This window comes from Thunnus thynnus, chromosome 5, assembly GCF_963924715.1.
Source record: "Thunnus thynnus chromosome 5, fThuThy2.1, whole genome shotgun sequence".
In the NCBI taxonomy this organism is placed as follows: Eukaryota; Metazoa; Chordata; class Actinopteri; order Scombriformes; family Scombridae; genus Thunnus; species Thunnus thynnus.
In genome coordinates, this window is record NC_089521.1 from 15,096,372 (window position 1) to 15,116,317 (window position 19,946).

Consider the following 19,946-nt stretch of genomic DNA (forward strand, 5'->3'; position numbering starts at 1 on the left):
CAAGAAAATGTTTATATAGTAAGGCCTGGGTCCTGATATTTCAGATCACAACACACTTGAGACATAAACAGATTTGGCCATGCATGTGCTTAGTTTAAAATTCAAGTGCAAGCAATACAGCAGTAGGAGGAGAGTTATAGTTGTCATAGGGTCAGAGTAAATGGTGTGAGCTGTGAAGATATGTTCTGTCAATGTGAGATTATGAATGACTCTATTTCTCCTTGAGGAAAACAGAATTTCACAGTGTAAACAAGCATTGGAAAATCAGACTATTTCCTGAAGCAAATACAGTGTGTAAGACATTTACATCAGTGAACAAGGCAATATGTTTGCAGCTCAAGTTGCCGGTGACTCCATCTAGTCCTCTGTCCATTTCATCATAAAGTCACAAGTGTCTGATGTACTTCTTTTTCCGGCACATGGAAAGATGAATATTTTAACCCATCAGAATTCCTGCGGTAGGTTACGATGCAGGGGGCCGATATTCCGCAGTGCTTATCCATCAGGGTCAGAGGTCAACCCCTTTAACCAGCGATGTTTCCAGTGTGATGGTGAACTCGGTGAGTGTGTGTAGGATGCGGGAGAGGGAGTGTACAGCAGCACGGTCCCGCAGCAGAGCGCCTTCCTCGTACATCCGCACTGTCAGCGAACACTCTGCCAGCAGGGGGAGCCACTGAGACAGAAGCCGGTCCCTGTCAAGAAGACAGGTTAATGATCGTTCTATACTGTACATGCATTATGAAGTTTAGTATAAAATTTCAAGCCTGAAGGGGAGTTAGCTGATTTAAAAACAGAACTATTGCCCAGCGCTTTCACTTTAAACCACTCGGCTTGTAAATTGATTTTATTTGTGAAAAAATTGTGACAGCCACAACTGATCTAGGCTTTTTTGAAGATTTCTCTGCGATCAATGCCCAGCTACTACAAGATGAAGGCTGACCTGTCCCTTCCCAAACTGTATGTTATGTAAGAAGGTCAGCGTGAGAAAAACCTTTGAGTGGCGTCATGCTGCAGGCTACTTCCTCCGAGCCTCAGGAAGGAAACTGTTTGACCTTTGCCCAAAATAACGTAACAGCCAGGAGGCTTTAAAAGTATTTTCAGACTCTGTTTCAGGTTTAAATATAAATCATAAACCTTTTAGAATGATTTAACCATTTCTTATTTTGTATCAATTACATTACAGTAGTATCAGTCCTATTACAAACTTATTAATGGATTATAAGTCTATGTTGTATTTTGTATTAACTGCTTCAACTTTCTGCTCATTTTTTTGATTTTAATTACCTTTTCCTGACCTATAACTCCTATTACATCCCTGGCCATTTAAGGAGATTTCTTCAATTTTTTCTAATTTGCTAAGGTGTACTGGAGAGTTTTTCTATGTCATTTTTAAAATTGAGACCACTCACCTGACTCCCAGGCAGACGAACAGCTGGAACTTGCCCTCTTTTCCGATGTTTCGGGGTGAAGCATTGATTGCGTTGACATAATGGCACAGTGAGTCGCAAGGTGGACCTTTTGTCAGCGTTGATCCATGCAGGTCACCCATCTGATCATCTGTCTCCATGGAAACCACTGCCTTCTCTATGGGAACGAGTTGGTTATAGTTTTAGTTAATGAATTGTTAGAATACAGAAAATACGGTTGCAAAGACAGGTTTTTAACAAATCATATCAATCATGCTTTGTCATGTGCAATTTGATATGTCAAATTCATTTTCACTGCCACTAGATGGAGACAGGAAACACAGTCGGAAATTAAACATCACTTTTAATGTTCACTGAATGCTTTTAACAAGCTCACACACACAGAACTTACCCACAAAGTCCCAAACAAACACATTCCTCTGGAAAAGACGGTTGGATTTGAACCCATGGAGGAGGAACTTCTCCAAAGAAAGCACCAGACCTCCTTCACCACATAGCAAGACTGTCAAGTTTCCCCTCTGGGAGGATAGAAACGGGAACAAAGTTAATGTGGACACTTTGAACAAATGGCTCATCTTTCAACTTCAGTAAATCCCCTCATATGAGAGACAGACGGCACTGCAATTTTCCAAAATCCTCCACAGAACAATTTATTTATTTTTTGGATTTAAAAAGGCTCCTCTTCCATTTACTGTACTAGGAGAAGATAAACAACGCTGAGCAAAGGCTTCTGCATTGAAGATTGTGCAGTGGTATTGTCCTGAGCACTATCTGGCCTGCTATGAAAATATAATAACAAACTGAACTTGAGGCCCATTACAGATAGTAAGTAAAGTGATCCATCAAGTGTCTGCAATGCTTTTAACTTGCTGTTGAGATGAGAGAGGCTAAAGTGATACACAAAAGACACAAATGAGGCCCAGGCTGAACAAGCCGGGGTAATGAACCATGTTGGAGATAAAAATAACACATACAGAGTGTTGAGAGTCTAACACACGGCTGCAGAGATGCTCTTCTTTGCATTAACCGTTTTCTATCCATTTTAGTCTGATAATGATGATGATTTTCCCTTCCAAATTTGAAACATCACATAAAGTTCCAGTTTTTATTTCTGTTGATCTCGTATTAAAAATGACTGTGCGAGCCAACAGCTTAAATGAGTCGAGGGGACACACTCACGATTACAGTCACATACCTCTTGTTCAGGTTTGTGGAAGTGTTTAACAAGGTTATTTGCCGCCTCCCTCATGTCTTCGTGTACTTCAACAGACAACACTCCTGACAAGAGATAAAGCAAGAAAGACACAGGGAGAATAGTTATAAATAGAAACATGAGGGAAGAAGAACAGAGACAGAAAGGTGATACTGGAGCTGAATCTGTTATTATTGTAAAGCTCAATAACAAGTAGGGCAGCTATTGTACTGAAGAATGTGTTCTTTGTCAGTACGTACTACTCCGGTTGCCAAGCGATCCCAGCACTGTCCGCATGCTCTGAGAAGGAGAGGCCAGCTCTGGAGGCGTCCCTGTAAACCTTCGAGCATCCTCCTCTCCACCAGGTGACACCAGCTGTCCAATGAGGACTCGCTCCAAGCTGCCATCGCCCACGCCTTTCCCTAGCCATCGGCCACATGGGAACCTGACAGGAAAGAAAGAGACAGTGTTTCATTATATGCAACGTGAAAAAAATAATAAAAATATGATTTATTATACAGGGACATGTCGTAGGTGAGGCCATCTGTTCTAATCAGTGCTGTGTGGTGAGCATGCATTTTTCTAAATAACTTTAATGACCATACTGTTGGTTTGACATGTTTTGAATACAATTTATATTTAGATTCATTTGCTATCTACCAGGCAACAGTTGGTTTCAGTTTATGACAATATGGTATTGTAGTCACTTTTATTTTGCTGTGTTATTGTCGTGATAAAGCAGCTGTAAACAGTTATTTTGAAAAATATTTCTAAGAGGAGCGTTCAAAAGAAGCTCAGACATCCGGTGTTTGACAGGCAGGATCATTAAGATGTCAATGTATCTCACACTTTATCACAGCTGCTTTCCACAAACACATTCTTGCACAGTCAGGGTTTTCTGATGAGACCAAGAGGTCAGAGGGTGAGTCTTACTTGTAGGTGTGTCCAGTGATCTCATTGTAGACCATCACACAGTCAATAAGACACTTGGCCAGCAAGCCAGAGTTCTCCTGTCCCAGCTGCAGGGTGCTCAGTCTGCCGAGGTTCTTGCACTGACAGAAAAAAAGTAACAGTAATTGATGTTGCTTTTTTAGCCATGTGAGGAAAGGCAGCCGAATATCTCAACAACTACAAAGGGGATTGCCATGACATCAAAGGTCCCCTGAGGATGAATCTTACTGATTTTGGTGATCCCACTCTTTTCATGTAGAGCCACCATTCGCCTGACATTTTGTCTCTCACGAAATATCTCAACTACCATTGGATGGATTGCCATTGAATTTGATACAAATAGTTATGGTGCCCACACATGACCCCTAATGACTTTGGTGATCTTCTGACTTTTCCTCTAACGACACCATGAAGTAGACATGTATGGTTTTTGAGAGAAATGTCACAACAGCAATTGTATGGATGGCCACAAAACTTGGTCCAAACATTCATATCCCCCTCAGGATGAATGGTGCTTTGGTTTATGACCAAATACTTGCAAAACTAGTAGGACTGCCGTCAGCATCAGCTGGGTGTTTTAGTGCTAATTATTAAATATTAGCATGCTAACACACTAAGGTGGTGAACAAGACAAACATTACACCTGCTTAGCAACAGCATGTGAGCATTGTCATTATGTGCATGTTAGCATGCTGACATTAGCATTGAGCTCACAGCACCACTGTACAGTCCATGAATGTATAACTGTAAGATAAATATAAAATATAAATCCATGGTACAGTCTCACAGAACTGCTAGCATGTAGACAGTATTTTTTTGAATGCATCAGGACTTTACTGCGGAGGTGTGTATACAAACCTGGAAAAAAATTTCTTGTGTATTCTTCGGGATCTGTCTAACTCCTGAATCACCCATTTCTCCTGACACGCACACCCAAGGATCAACTGTTGCCATAGCAATGCTAAGCTTCTTCATTGGTATTATCACAACACGGTATGGAATACCTGGGGAGACACAAGCAACCCAGAGCAAATGTTTACAAAAATGATTAATTTCCTTCATACTTAAATTGACAGAGTTTCTCCACAGTAATGAGTAAGCCACATGAGTTTGGCCAAACACAACCAGAAGCAGCTTGTCAGTGTCCTTGGAGGCTATAAAACTGCCACAGTGAATTATGTCATTTTTTCTGCTAAAGTTTACTTACTGATGGAGGTGAAAACGCGTGTGAAGCAGAGGTAGTCCACAGTGTTGAGAGAGAGCAGGTGGAATAAAAACTGCTCCCTTTCTTCCTCACAGAGCAGGAATGCATGGGGTTTATACAGTTGCCTGTCATGGGACATGAAGAGAGCGAAAAAAGTCAAAGTTATGGGACTTAATACAAATGAAATCCAAAATATTCTACTTGTGTTGGCTTAGCAGTAGATTACTTATGAGTGAATTGTGACCTGAGCAGCTCCTGGTTTTTAAGTAGCTCTTTAAGGTGTTGGGAGAGCATTTTCTTCTCCAGGGCAAGATGGATCCAGGCCCGGGCCTGTCCCACCTCAGACAGACCCTCACTCATGGTCTGAATAAACCTGAAAGAAAAACAAAAGAAAGGCTGGCATAAGCAGTGAGGATAAAGCTCTAATATTCAATTCAGTTATTGTATTTAACCCCTTAACATCCACCCTTTTTATAGAATTTTTGCCTATTTGGCATACCCAAATGGAAAAGCTTATAACAGAAGAACTGTGCCACGATGCATGTATTAGGCTTCATTTGACAGGTGACATCTTCTAGTTTCTGGAAATGTGCTTGTTTAGCATGTGGCTAAAACACAAACAAAACTACGTCAGTTCAAATAAGGCTCCAAAAAGTGTTTTTGGTCCTTGTCTATAATGAGTCATATTTGAATAACAATAATTAGGACATGCTTTATGCCAGAACTATGCAGAACAACATCTGCCTTCTACATCTTGTCAACCTGTATAAAATTCCAGACTTCTAGGCCTAACGTTATGGGAGCCAGGGAGTTTTTAGTTTGTGGTGTCACTGGTGTCCCCGAACCTCTCCAATCATCTCCAATTGGTCAAATTGTGCAAATTGCTTTTACTCATTACTGCGTGACGCTACCGCTTACAAATAGTTTAAGTGGGTTGCCGGCGACCCAGTGGATTTTAAGAGGTTAATGGCTCTTATCTGAAACAAAATATCTAAGTTTTATTGGTTTATATCATACTTCTATCACACAGATATCTCACTCTTCCCACCATCACAGTATGTTTTCTCTCATTACCTCATATCCTGTATTAATGATCCTCTCAGGACGGGAGTGCCATCGTCAAACGTTCTCTGGTCTGAATTGTTAAACCCTGAACATGTAGCAAATTTAGCACCAATGATCATTCAACAATTAACTCAGTGATTTACACAAGAAAAACAAAGCGGTAGGGTTGTGCTCTGACCTGGAGACTCAGCTGGTACCTCCATCTTCCCCTGGGCCGCCTGGTAGTGAAGCAGATGAGACCAAAGAGCGGACTTCCCCTGTTCAGAACAAACACGCTCGTCAACATTCAACCTGTTTATACAGTCGTCTCTGTGTGTTCATGTGCATGATGTGTATTTGTTTATAGTTCCAGATGGGGTTTTTTTAGGTCATCTGAGCTGGTAATTTGTTAATGTCCGTGTCTGACCTGTTTCAGCTGCAGACCGTAGCCCCAGGTTCTCTCCAGTAGGTCACACAGACCATGGATGAGCGTGTTTTCCTGCAGGCCTGTGATGTTGGCTTCTCCCTGACCCAGTTCTGCGCTCTCCTTCCCCATCCTCTCCATCAACATCCGTTTGGTCTACAAAGCCAGGGAACATATTATGGTGACAGGGAACGGTGACTTAAGAAAATAGTCACAGCAACAGTACCTCTTCTATCACACAGAGAGAGAGCTCTCACCTTCAGACGACACTCGCTCAGCAGCCCGTCAACAAACTCTCGATGAGTCTGAGTGACGGCTTGAGGCGACGGGTCAAGTAACTTAGACTGACGGAGGTTCTTCCTCGTAAATGTGTGCTTCTGTTGAATAAATAAAAAGGTAATAAATCAGGCATTGGCCTTATGAAGTCTTCCTGTGTGCGTCTGTGTGTGTGTGTGTGTCTGATCAAATGCAAGTACCTGTCTCTGTTCATTGTCCACTCCTGAGTGTTCAGAGACTGTTGATCTCTTGGGGTCGGTCCTGCGTGAGGCTGTGACACGACTGGACCACCTGTTCAGGCGACATAAAATCAAATTCACAAGTCTGCATGTGTAACCTGTGTTTCTGCAGTTAAAGTACATGCGTGTGTTGGTAAAAAAAGTAGACCCTGGCAACTTGTAATATTCTAGTGCCGTAGTTTGAACTTGTCTTGACTAGTGTACCCCCAAAACCCTTTCATGAGCTCAAGTACCCCTTAACCCCACCTGTCTTGTTCCAAATGGGTTCATTTCTATTGATTTTAAGGTTAAGTTAAGATTTGGATGTAACATAAACTATGAGTAGATAATAGCTTTTACAATATTTTTCATACACTTGAATTGTCAATGTTTAGGTCAGTTTGGTCAGGTTTGTAGTGATTGCACTGGCAGGAGCTGGACTTTTACAATACATTTACTCAAGATTATCATCACACCCATTTGAAATCTTATTAGCTGAGTACCCCCTGGGCTTGGGGTACAGGTACCTCTGGTTAGGAATCACAGTTCAAGTGTATTTTCACTGAACAACAACAGAAACCACGGCTCACTTGTTTGTGTTTTGTCCCTGTGCAAGAACATCAGCCTGCAGCTTAGGAAAGTAGCCCTGCTGGTGACGACCCTGGCCGATCCTCATGTCCAGCAGGTGAGGGTGTATGGCTGTGTGGTCGGCCTTCAGCAGTCTGCGCTCAATGGACTGGGCTGCAGAGACAAACACAGCAATGGTAAAGATCATGCTGCAGGGATTTCTACTGTAGATAAAAAGGAGTCAAGAAAGTGATGATAAAGACATTTCCAGGGAGGACTTGTGGGTAACGTTTAATGTCACTTCTTACATGAACGTTAGACTGGAACATACAGTATACACCAAAATGGAGTGAAATATGTAACTGACGGTACATCTTAAAAGAGATGAAGCATCTTTTGAGTCTACATGTGAAATATGGTGACACAGACAGCTGAGATACAAATGCTGCATTCTCTGCAGAGGTTGGCAGAACTTCAAAGCAGACATTTAAAGCAGTTTTCATAGGACACAAAGCCCTGTCCTCCCCTTACATAACGCTCATTCTCCACCACATCCTTTAGTTCACCACTCTCTACTTCATCTTTACCTCCTTTTTAACACATTGTCTGATTATTTGTTTTATTTCAATTTCTACTGGAGGAATATTTCCATCAGCTACTATTTGTACAGTTAAATGTTCTGGTATACGAGTTAAGCAACATTGTCCAAACCTTTTATAGAGGAGAAAGAACAATAGTGGTGGTTTCAGAAAGACAGAGCAACATAATCAACATATAAACCCAAACAGACGAGCAGATGGCGACAGATTGGCAGATTTCCTCTGGCATTCACTTCAATCACATCATTCAGCTCAATCCACCGAAGGAGGTTTCGATTTATTTTTCTGCTATACAAACACTATCTAAATGCTGAGAGGAAACTGCTGAAAAATCCTGATCTTGATTTGTCATAGTCTATCATTAAAATGCACAGCTTAGAGAGACTTAAGTTCCGTCACTTGTATATTTCTCATTGTAAACTTGCACTTCATTGTCAAATGTACATTTAATTCTATAGAAATCAAGACAGGTTGGACTCCTGAGCTATAGATGTTTTGATATGTTTTTTGCATCTCCTTCAGTTTATAAGACCCACGTATTTACAGTACCTTGTGCCTTACTTGCAGTAATTTGCATGATGTATTACTCTACTTTATTTCACACTCTTGTTTGTGAGCTCTCTCACACTACCTGACTCAAAGAGCATGGTGCATTTCCTGTAACGACAGCCGTGGGCATCCTCCTCGTCGGTGTCATACAGTCGTTCTCTCTCCAGGCGGTTGTCAAACAGCTGCTGCAATGGCTCCCTATCGGCCCAGCGAGCTATCACCTTCCCATCCACGAAAGATGAAAACATGGAGGTCTCCAGGAACCGAGACAAGAAGTGCAAATGGGTCGCAGGCTGAGCTGAGAGGAAGGAACCCTGAAACATTCAAAAGCAAATATTTCTGTCACAATCAAAAAGTATTTCACTAACACGGAAAAGGGATTGTAACATATCTATTTAAAGATAAACAGCATAAATACAGTAGTTTTATTAGATCCATCTATTGACGTTGTGCACTAACATCTTCTCAAGTACCTTGTCAAAGCTGAACGTCCCTTCTCTGTTGCTCAACCAGGAGTCCAAATCAAGAGCGCTGTGGATGACAAACTCCTCATACCTGCCAAACATGGCAGCAAACCGGCCGGCAAACACCTCCCTCAGCTGAATGTTCAGCTTTGCAGCCTTCATCTCTTCCTCCTCCTCCTCTAACACATGTCCCAGTATCTTCTCCCCATCTGACATTTTGCCTCCTCCACACCTCCTTGCCAGAGCCTGCAGCCTCTCCAGCACCGCCAGCTCCTCGCCTCCGAGGTTCCCATTCCTTCTGTCCTCCATCAGATCCTCCAAGACCAGGCTGCTCAGGCGAGGGGAGGTGGTAGTGGTGGTGGTAGTGGTGGTGGGCTTAGTGGTCACGCCTCCCTGTGGAGGGAGCCCAAAACGCAGCAGTATCTCACTCAGTTCCTGGATGAGCTCAGTCTGGTCTGGAAAAACGGGCAGGTCCTCGGGGGCTTCGACACAGTGATTGTCAATATCCACAAAACACAGGTTGGACTGCGCAGGAGGAATAGACAAAGACAACAGTGAATAACATGCAAACACCCGACTGCAATGAAACAAGGTTCTCAATTGGCTCCTCCATCAGATAATCATTATAGGTTTAACCTGTCACGATGCACACGCTCTAATTCATCTCACGCAGGCAAAGTAAGCGAGTTTTAACAGCACTGGAGCATGTACAGAAACATCCAATTAAGATCAGAGATGAAGATTTACGTTTCCTTAATAGATTCTTGGTATTTCACCGTTATAAACCCTCAGAGGATATTAGCATGTGGAGGATTATCTAAACGTTATCACTGCAACAGGAGAAACTGTGGAAACCAGCAAAAAAAAAAGAAATCAGGCTTTCGCACCAGCAAACAAATAACAAAAGCTGTGCCCATGAAGCTGCTGAGTAATGAATAATCGCACTTTGTGAAAAAGATAGGCACTGATTTAAAAAAAAAAAAAAAAAAAAAAAAAAGGCCTTTGTAAGCAGCAGTGGAGCACAGCCCAGTCAGCAGCAACACAACCTTCAACAGTGACCTCAGACAGTCGGTTTAAAGCCTCAGGGGAAGTTGGGAGATGTACTGTGGAGCGGACAGTCGCAGACAGAGGAGCTTCATCCTCCTAGTCTTCCTCGTCAATGTCTGTTCATCATCAATTTGATTTAAAGAGGACATTTAGACAAAGAGAGGAACCAAAGTAGTAGATGCAACGATTAAAAATATAATAAAGACTGAGTTTTTCTTTCAGATTCAGAGCTTAAACATATTTTATTTCCCCATTATTAACTCATGCTCCCATTTCTACAATGAGTTTCCCTGTACATCAATATTATGGAAGACCGCTTAAATGTTTAAATGTATTGCTGTTCAGACAAATTCCAAACAAACATACATGTATGATTGAAGTATTTCCCCCTTTCTTGTAAATTACCCCCCATAAATCAACTCGTGCAACTCAAGAAATAAGTGGTGATCCCTAATTCACATTAATTATTCAGCCAGTCCCATTATTCTGGATCTCTGCTGCTCTGCGGTTTTGCTTTCATCCCCCCGAGCTGTCTTTCTACTGCCTCCTTTCTGGGGCAGAGCGACTTCAAAGAGGCTTCAGTGAGATATTCATGCAGCAGAAAGTGATCTCGGATTGCAGGATTGGATTTGTGAAAGCGGGGGCAGCTCTGAGGAAATGTATCGTCTCGGTTCGACAGGCCGGAGGCTGAGGGCAAATTCCCATGCACGCAGAATGGAGGAGATCAGCAAAATGGATGGAAAAGCATTTCAAGTTTAACAAAAACATTTCAGATCTTTTTGTACGAATCTCCTGCACAATCCTGAAATTCTGCCCGGTATGTTCACACAGGAAACCTGCAGATGCCATTTACATGTTGTTGAGTGTTATACCTCATGTGGTAGGTGGAGGGAGGATCGCTGAGCTCCTTCTCTGCGCTGGATGCCCAACATGAACGGCACGGGAGCATCCAGCAGGTGATGTAATGGTGCAGAGACGATGGGCAGGTACATGTGTTGCCACTGGAATGGGAATAACAAAGTGGTGATGCCCTCCGCCACAGTCATCAAATGCTGGTAGTCTGAGGAGACAAGAAAATCAAGAGAGAGATGGAGAGATATTAGCTTGAATTGCAATGCACCCAGGAAAACCTCATTTTCAAGGAATTAGGTTTTAATCAAGCTGTTTATATGAGTTGCTTATATAGATACTTAATCCATATTTCTGTTTACAGGCTACAGATCATTGCCCAAATTACTGAATGAGGACACCCTTTTCTCATTAAGTTAGATTTCCCTGCAGTATTTAACCCATCTGTCATGCTGTTACTGTAGGTTACATGTGTGACTAACTTAGTGTGTAAAGGCTGTTTTCATTTTGTGTCACGTCTTGTATAAATAGCTTGTCAATTTCTATTAATTCCACATTTAGTGTCATCTTATTACATAACCATTTTGAAAAGCCAGTTAGCTTATGAGATGTCAACAAATGCTATGTTGCCACATTGTGCTGCTAAATTCTGCAAAAACACTGATAGATTTGATCAGTGGAGATGCTCTTCAATATGCTCTTAAAACTAATGTCTCAATCACAGTAATAATATGTCCCTTCAGCTCTGCTTACTCTGACAATCACCTGATTTGCATTGAGATAATCAACAAATGTTTACGTGGTTATTTCATGTTTGGAGCGTCATTTCAATCATGCTAATTGATAAAAGTGAAATGAAGTGCAAGTGAACAGTGCTTACCGTGAGAGCAGAGCAGAACCTGTGTCTCCAGAAGTGCACAGGTAAGTAGTTGAACCATATTGTCCACACCGAGCAGGCTGAATGCCTCTCCAAGAGGGTACTCCCCAAGTGGAAGCTCACCTGGCCCGGGCCGCTGGCACAAGATGGGTCCCTGTACCCCGTGAAACCTCAGCGACCTACCGGGCGGAGGTAGGGGCACCTCGTACAGGATGTTGTGGATGTAGCTCTCCAGAGGGAGGGGCGGGGCTGTGTGCGACGTCACAGCCTGGTGCAGCTGAGACAGGAACTGTCGAGCAGCTTGAAGGAAGGGGAGCGGCGTGAGGAGGCAGAGGGCTTTGGACACATACAGGGTGTCACGTGCTGGGTCAAAGGAGGCCGCGCAGCCCAGACAGGCGGAAACCCCGGCTAGAGACTCGGCGTCCGACTCATCCAAGCTGCTCACAAGCGAGTCCATACTGGAGGTGGAGGGTGAGGAGGCAGATGAAGACGAGGAAGAGGGAGAGGAGGAGGATGACGAGGAGTGGTGCTCTACATGGTGCATCTGGTAGAGTGTCTGCATGGCGGTGATGATCTGAGCACTGGTCACCTCCTCGTAGAAAGTGTGGACAAAGCCGTAAGAACGCGTGCCGTCATCAAAAGTAATAGTGAATGAGTGGAACTGAGAATCGAGTCTGTCTGCTTGAGTGCGGAAGGACAGACCCCTCGGCATACAGAGCTGAGGACGAAGTGGTAAAGAAAGAGGAGGAAAGAGAGGATAAAATGTAAGAGAAGGTTTAGAATAAAGTGGCAGAAGTAGAGACAAATCATAACAATTATATCAATAACTGATACTGTGCATAAGGAACAGTGGATTTTCTAAACTATGCTTTTCTGGAGTCGCACTGAATTAAAGCATTTCTGGCACAATGTAAAAGGAACCATATAAGACATATTGAACTCTCCGGTAGGGAACATAAAGGATGCTGTACCTAGAGACCTGACAAAAAATAAGCTTGAAGCAAAACAGGAAACAGGTGAAAAGCTGATCCTTGCATTGGCTTTATGTTGTCTGGAAATGTATTTAATGCAAATCTAAATTGATCTTCTGGGGGAAAAAGGTTGTTTGTTTGTTTTTTACAGAAATTTTAGAAAAAGTGAGTAACCCATTTGTTCTATGGTATGTTGTAATTGTGTTACTGTCACATGTATTTGTTTCCAAATCTGAAAATCAAATAAAATCATAAAAAGTATAAAAAAGAACATTGATTTTCTAATAATTTCAGCATAACACATAACATAAAACAAAGCGGTGTCTCTCTAGCAAGCAAAGCAAGGCCCCATATAGAAATGAATTCATTTCCATCTGACAACAATCTTTTGAGGCTTGTGCTTTCATCATCCTGACCTGCTTTTCCAACAGAGAACAATGAACACCTTCTATGAGAATATATCCTGTTAGAGGCAAAAATACATGGCTCCTTGCATGCTTTTGTTCCAGATGATTTTATTATCACGTCTCTCTCCTTTGTCTTTTTTAACATAATTCATTTTCACTAGTTGAAAGAGCTACAAAACGTTTACCCTTCAAACATGCCACATCACCTCTTCCCGTATGGTTCAACTGTTGTGAGAATAAATGACCATTTGTGTGAAATCCTGAATCTCACCATGTTGACAGCATCTTTATTGAAGGGGTTCCTCTCTGTGTTTTCAGGGTAGTGCACCAGGACCCTCGACTTGAAGGACCGCCGAATGGGGCTCTGCTCGAAGCCCTCACCTGAAAGAGACCCGGAGAGAGAGGGAAAAAAAAAAAAAAAAAGTATTAGAGCTGAGTGATCTTTGACCTTTATCACTGCTGAATCAGAATTCATGACGGGACACAGAGGACAGAACAGAACAGAGGACATCACAAAATGACAACAACTTTGATTTATGAAGAAGCACGGACTGTACGACCTTGTCTGACACACTCTGTAAAATAAAAAATAAAAAGTTCATCTGTTATCGACAGCAAGGTCCACTCCACAGCAAAGACCATTCCAAGGATTATGTAACTCAACTCATTACCATAGAGATAGACTGGGAGAGCGGTACAGCAGCCCTCAACCCTGACACGCTGTGGTAGGAAACATTTTACGCTTCTTAGAGGTGCACACAATAGAAATGTGCTCAGTAGAAAGGATGAAAGATTTCTCTATAACAACTACATGTACACGAATGACTGAATTTGCAGTGCATGCAGGAAATGTATTCCTAAATTCACACTGCACATTTGATGCATTGCCCCGTCTGGCTTAAGTTTCTCTCCCTCTCAGTCTCTGCACCTTGCGACAGCTTCTAGCTCCAGTTACATACAGAGTGCTGTCTGTGTGAGCATGAGTGTGTGGGGAAGAGATAGCAGGCAAAAGAAAGAGACTGACAGTAGTGAATGAGGGACTTTCATTATTCATCCACTTTCTAAGGGGGATGCCCTTGAACAGTACTCTTCACTGTATTCCCATGGACTACCAGAGTTCGGCTGTAACTCACATCGGCGTACTACAAGAACAAAAACAACTGCAAATGGCAAACTAACAGTCTTCTCTCAGCTGCCAGCCGTGACGCACTCATTCAGCATTCGGGAACATCCACCTCACCTGCCAATGAGATGACGCACAGGACCCCAAGAGAGGAAACTGCACTGTAGGCTGAGTGAGAAATGAGCACCTCTTCAAATTAAACTGAGTCAGACTGGTAGGTGGGAGACAGAAGCTAACAGATCACTGTGACGAGAGGAGGGAGTCAATGTTCTTTGCTAAGGATACAAATTGGCACTGAGAGACAGAATGGAGCCTAGGAGAAGGACAACTAGTTGCCATGGTAGCTGTTTCCACCGTGGCCTCAAAGATAACCATCAAGACAAAGCTCGTCAGTGGTTACGTCACCCCAAATTTTAGCAGCTGACCCAATTAAAACCCACACTCCTCTTGACATGAGCTCCCACCTAAAGAGTTTATACAAACCAGAGTCTCTCAGCGTTTGCATTAACAGAACGGAGAAAGAAGGAGGTTTGTTTTAGTGTTTGAATGAAAGCTTAAATGGCTGTTTCAGTTAGGCAGTAATTAGTATGTTTCCTTCTCTTACCACATTAACACACACACACACACACACACAAGAAACTGTAAATGAGCCAATGAGAGGCAGAACTCTTTACATCATCAGTGGGGCTGCAACCAATTACCATTTTCATTATGGATTCATCTGCAGATTATTTTTTTGATTGTTTGGTCTATAAAATAACAAAATAGTGACAAATGTTCATCATTATTTCCTAAAATCCAAGATTCAAATTGCATGTTTTGTCCAACCAACAGTCCAAAACCCAAATATATTTAGTTTATTATCACATAAGACAAAGAAAAACAGCAAATTCTCACCAGTGAAATGCTGCCATTTTTGTTTAAATCAATTCAACAATTACTTGATTATCAATAGTTGCAAATTAATTTCCACCGTTTCAACTCTACTCATCAAGTCCTCATTACTGTCACAGTAGAAACAACATTGTGAATATCATATCTTTGGATGACAAAAACAAAAAGTGCCTCATATTCACTCCAGTGTTCAGATATTCATCACAAAGATTTATGGTCCCAAATGGTCGTCCATCCGTGAAACAGGAGCACTTCATCAGGGATGATTGAACAAGAATAGAGGTAGACATCTGTCTGTCATACTCAGCAGCTGAATTACCCCCACCGTCCCATTCATCACATGAGTAGATGAGGACAGATATAAAAAGTGGATAGGGATTAAAATGACAGCAAATATAATAATAGACTCCTTTTTTTGGCTCAAACAATTTAAATCACAGTGTCTTTCCAATACGGATTTGTCCTTTCACTGAAGGTGAACCGTATGACAAAAAAAAATTAAATTTTTGCTTTTCATCTCAGCCTGAGACACAGACGTGGTGCTGGGCTCATATGCTTAAAATAAATAGGGATAAAAGTGTTGAGAACCTAAAAATAAAATGACTCAGCCTTGATATCTGCTTACACTTGTAAAAACAAGACAAGTGCAAGATATTTTCATGTCTTTCCAGTCATTTCAACAGCACATATTAGCTATCAAATGTTCGGTCAGGGAGTTCTCGTCCTCCACTGATGTCATCCCCCTGTGACTGTCATCTGGCCTGAACGGGCGCTGAAGCCTCGGCCATTCAGCATTCCAACAGGCAACGTCATGTGAAATTTGATTAGGCTGCAGAAAACACACACAGTGGCATCTATTGAGAAGCCAACAAGAGCAGATTGTCTCTCGGTAGGCCTTCACTAATTACACATACACACACAAAAAGAGATACTGTGCAACCTCACACATCTCGACTCTTATATGACTAGTGCACGTGAGGGAATAAACATGTCTTGCTTGACTGCAGCTTATGTGTATGCAAAGACAAACATATTCACACACACAGACAGAAATCCCTTGAAAGGAGCAGAGCCCCCCTGCTGCAGTGGGCATGAGATGACCTGCTGTTACATAAGCAGATTGGTGGAGCTCAGATATACAAGCCAGTGACGCTGTCACTCGCCGCAGGGAGCCAGCTATCAAAGCCCCCACTGGTCAGTTAGAATGCTTAATAATCTGCAGCTTGAAACATAGCAGGACTATCAGTTGTTCCCTTGCAGCTAATGATACAGAGCTTGTCCTAAATATACATTTTTCTTGTCTCTATTAGTGCGATTATTCAAATGAGTTGTTGTCTGAAAAAGAGAAAAAAAAAAAAATCAAGTAACAGCCATATTTTCCCCTGAGGAGCTGCGCAACATGAGCTACATTTCTGCTACCAAGAACACAGGGTGTGACTATTGCTTGTGCTCCACATCTCAAACCTGGAAGTGACTTTTAAATATGTTGGTTATTAGCACACAAGCTCACAAAGACATGGGCAAAGACGCAAGAACCGACACACACAGCAGAACACGTGCAGATGTCACAGAAGGACTCCTGAGTGAATCTGTCAACAACTCAGCATGGAAGAAAACAACGCCACCTAATATGTCTATTTCTAACAGTGCTACCCACCACAAATAAAACCATCACGAGCCCTAGACACAGGCAGCATCACTGCAGCTGTCATCACCGTGGCAACCCCCACATCCACCAACACTAACAGCATCCTTTTAACTTCCCTTTTGGCTTTTAGTGAGAAAAAAAGGACAGAAGTGTTTTGGATAGAAAGGTGAAGGGACCATCTGTATCTGAGATGATGGAGGCAAATCAGCCGTTGTAGAGGGTTTATCACTGCTTTCTCACTCAGAACAGTGTAATCTGGCATCTCTCACTCTTTCTCACACATACATACGCACATCACATCACACAGCCCTGGGTTAACCATGAACAGTTGCCTGGCACATCCATCTGTGTTCCAGCTTGATCGGGCAGGATGTCATGCTGTCGTCCTCTTTCTGTTCAAACCTCATTCTGCTGAGTTCCTTATCCAGATGTAGCAGTGAATGACTTGCAGAAAACAAAGCTGTATTCTCAATAATCTTACTATAGGGTGTTGAAAATCCGATCAAATATGTAGATATGTAATGCTTTTTAAAGCAGATGGATGACAAAAAGGACAAGACCGTGTGATAATACAGAATAAATCTTACTTTAAATTCAATCAAACTGCTTCAAATTTAGAGGAAAATGTGCATTTTCTTGGATTTTGTGTTTTTGTGTGTCACTCTTTCATAACAAGAACATATACACAACACTGTATATGTTCAGAGATTTAAATTGAACAGAATCCTGCCAAAAATATTCAGATCAATCAATAAACTAAAATGATTTTATACTTCTATAATCGCAGATATTAAATTGTCAACAACGCTTTGAAAAAAACTGAAATTTGGGGTCCAATGAAAACATATTTAAATGTCACCTCAACAAACACACATACACACACACACACACACACACACACACATAGGCCTATAGGTGTTTTCCCTTCAGTATAATCAAACATTATCATCGGCAGTGTATTTTTGCAGCAAGGATTTGTTGACACATCTTTCATGTTTATGGACCATCTACTGCACCTGCTCCATCGTCCGGCTCCAGGCCCGTCTCTGCATCCACTCCACACACAACAAAATAGTGGGCGAAACGGCAAGAAGCCGATCCTGCTGCCGCTGCGGTGCCGTTCATCCTCGACGCGTTTTATGGGTGAAGAGAGCTCCGTTTGCTTCTACTTAACGTGATGGATGTTCATAGCTGATGCGGCTCAATCCTAAATGTCGTCCGTCCTTTGCTGATCCGCGTTACTGGGTGTTGTTCGCCTGCACTCTCTGATCCGACTGATGGGAGCATAGGACGGTACAACGCTGCTCATCTCGGCTGTTCACAGGGGGAGGAGGCTGTGTGTAGGCCCGGGAGGGAGGGGAGCAGAGAGGAGAGAGGGGAGAGGGAGGGAGACAAAGACCTGAACGCATCATCACACCAATTGGTTAAACAGCTTCATTTTAAAGGGTGTTATCGAAATTCATCATCAGTGTTTTTCCAATCCTGGTCCTGCATGTTTTAGATGTTTCTCTCTTCCAACACACCTGACTCAAATGATCAGCTCGTCATCAAGCTCTGCAGAGGCCTGATCATACAATCAGGTGTGTTGGAGTGGGGAAACATCTAAAAATGCAGGACTAGGATTGGAAAAAAAACAACGTCCTGCATCACAGCAGTCATGATTTGTGAATCTTAGCTTGCTTGTCAAAGACACACACACACACACACACACACACACACACACACACACACACACACACTCACTCCTTTAGCCTCAGGCACATGTGCTGTTATTTTGACACACAGCATCAAAGACTTGGTTATGTAGTGAATTTATTTTTTCTAGTGGTTTTGTTTCTCACACAAGCAGAGTGCTGAAAGATGTACCAAACATGCCTGGTTTATTAGCAGAAATAGATTCCTTACTCACCTCTGTTATAAACAGATATCCACAAGACTCATAGACTCATTCAGCTTCCTTTTCCTCACAAATGACACATTTTATGACACATCTGATTTTTCCCCCATATGTATGCGCCTGTCCTTTTTGTTTTGTCTGTTTCCCTTTTTTCTCTTCTTACTTTTCATAAGTTTTATACATTTATTGCATTTGTCTTATTTTTATTTGCATGTTTATCATCATTTTGTTTCTGTGACTCTTGATTCATGCGATGTTGAACCTTTTGTCTGCCTTTGTCTGTATATCTATGACTGTTCTGTTCCCATGTTGAGATTTTAAAAAACAGTCATGGTTTGTCAAAGGAAAAAAGTGAATTTTCAGTGACCAGGAAAGCATATAATGAATAATTTTACAAATATATATGATATTTAATATACATTCATTTTAATATTATTAAATTTAGGCTACAGTGGCACCTTTAATCGTAGACATTTCACACACAAAGGTAATTCAAAGTGCTTAACAAAATGGATTAAAACATTAAAAAGGAAGTACAGCATACACTATTAAAATGCTAATTAAAAATGTTAAGAAGAAATTTAAAAATTTAAACTAGAGAGAAATTAATACTAAATAGAAATGATGTAAAGGGGCACTCCACTGTCTTTACAGATGAAGATCAGTTTACTCATCATCGGAGTGCTGCTCAGTCTTCTGCGGCTCTGGAGGAGCTCTCTGAAGTCTGAGAAAAGACCACTAAAGATGCCTCTGGTTTTATCTCCACAGACCAAAAATTATTTAAATATAGGCTATATGTGGAGTTTATAACACTGTAGTTTGTCAGGAAACAGTGAAATACACATTTAAGTTGCATTATATGAAATGTAGGATCAAGTGTTTGTGGAACTTGACCCACACAAGGGACTTAAAGTCTGTTTATCTCAGCTTCTGCTGTTTTGATTCTGTCTATTCTTTTTTTTAACCTGTCTCGTGTGAGTCACCTGACTTTATGGAAATGCTACTTCCATAAATCACTGGAGTAACCCTTTAAGGTTCAGTCAGCGACGGTGGAGAACAAACAAGTTTTTAACCCAGATAAGTCAGGGCTGTTTCAGCTCTGTGGTGACAGTAACCTTTATGACAGTGACTAAATGTTGCCTCTTGATATGTAGTTTCTGGGAACAGTTAGGAGACCACTACTGGATGACCTGGGGGCTGAGGGGGTTCATATGATAAAAAACAGTCAGAGGTCCTCGGCCACAAAGAGGGCATTTGTACATCTGACAGCCAGTGCAGAGAGAATTGATGTAATTTGTTCAGTTTTCCTCGTCTTCGT

At 41.9% G+C, this 19,946-nt stretch overlaps 1 protein-coding gene and 1 long non-coding RNA gene across 2 annotated transcripts; one reads left to right on the forward strand and one right to left on the reverse strand.

Moving 5' to 3' along the window:
• Nucleotides 1-68: 68 nt before the first annotated feature.
• Nucleotides 69-19,923, reverse strand: LOC137182889 (DENN domain-containing protein 5B-like). Its single transcript, XM_067589458.1, has 22 exons — nt 18,447-19,923; nt 17,748-18,410; nt 13,338-13,447; nt 11,692-12,406; nt 10,835-11,022; nt 8,925-9,440; nt 8,534-8,765; nt 7,327-7,477; nt 6,719-6,809; nt 6,500-6,619; nt 6,246-6,398; nt 6,018-6,096; nt 5,849-5,924; nt 5,019-5,147; nt 4,778-4,899; nt 4,429-4,574; nt 3,553-3,671; nt 2,880-3,064; nt 2,623-2,705; nt 1,819-1,945; nt 1,410-1,584; nt 69-692 (listed from the first exon to the last, which is right to left on the reverse strand). The coding sequence occupies exons 2-22, from the start codon at nt 17,854-17,856 to the stop codon at nt 509-511; spliced, it is 3,810 nt and encodes a 1,269-aa protein (XP_067445559.1). The 5' UTR covers nt 17,857-18,410; nt 18,447-19,923; the 3' UTR covers nt 69-508.
• Nucleotides 3,072-6,666, forward strand: LOC137182900 (uncharacterized). The gene is made up of 2 exons (XR_010928387.1): nt 3,072-3,185; nt 6,255-6,666. It is a non-coding gene; the product is annotated as an uncharacterized lncRNA (long non-coding RNA).
• Nucleotides 19,924-19,946: the final 23 nt, after the last annotated feature.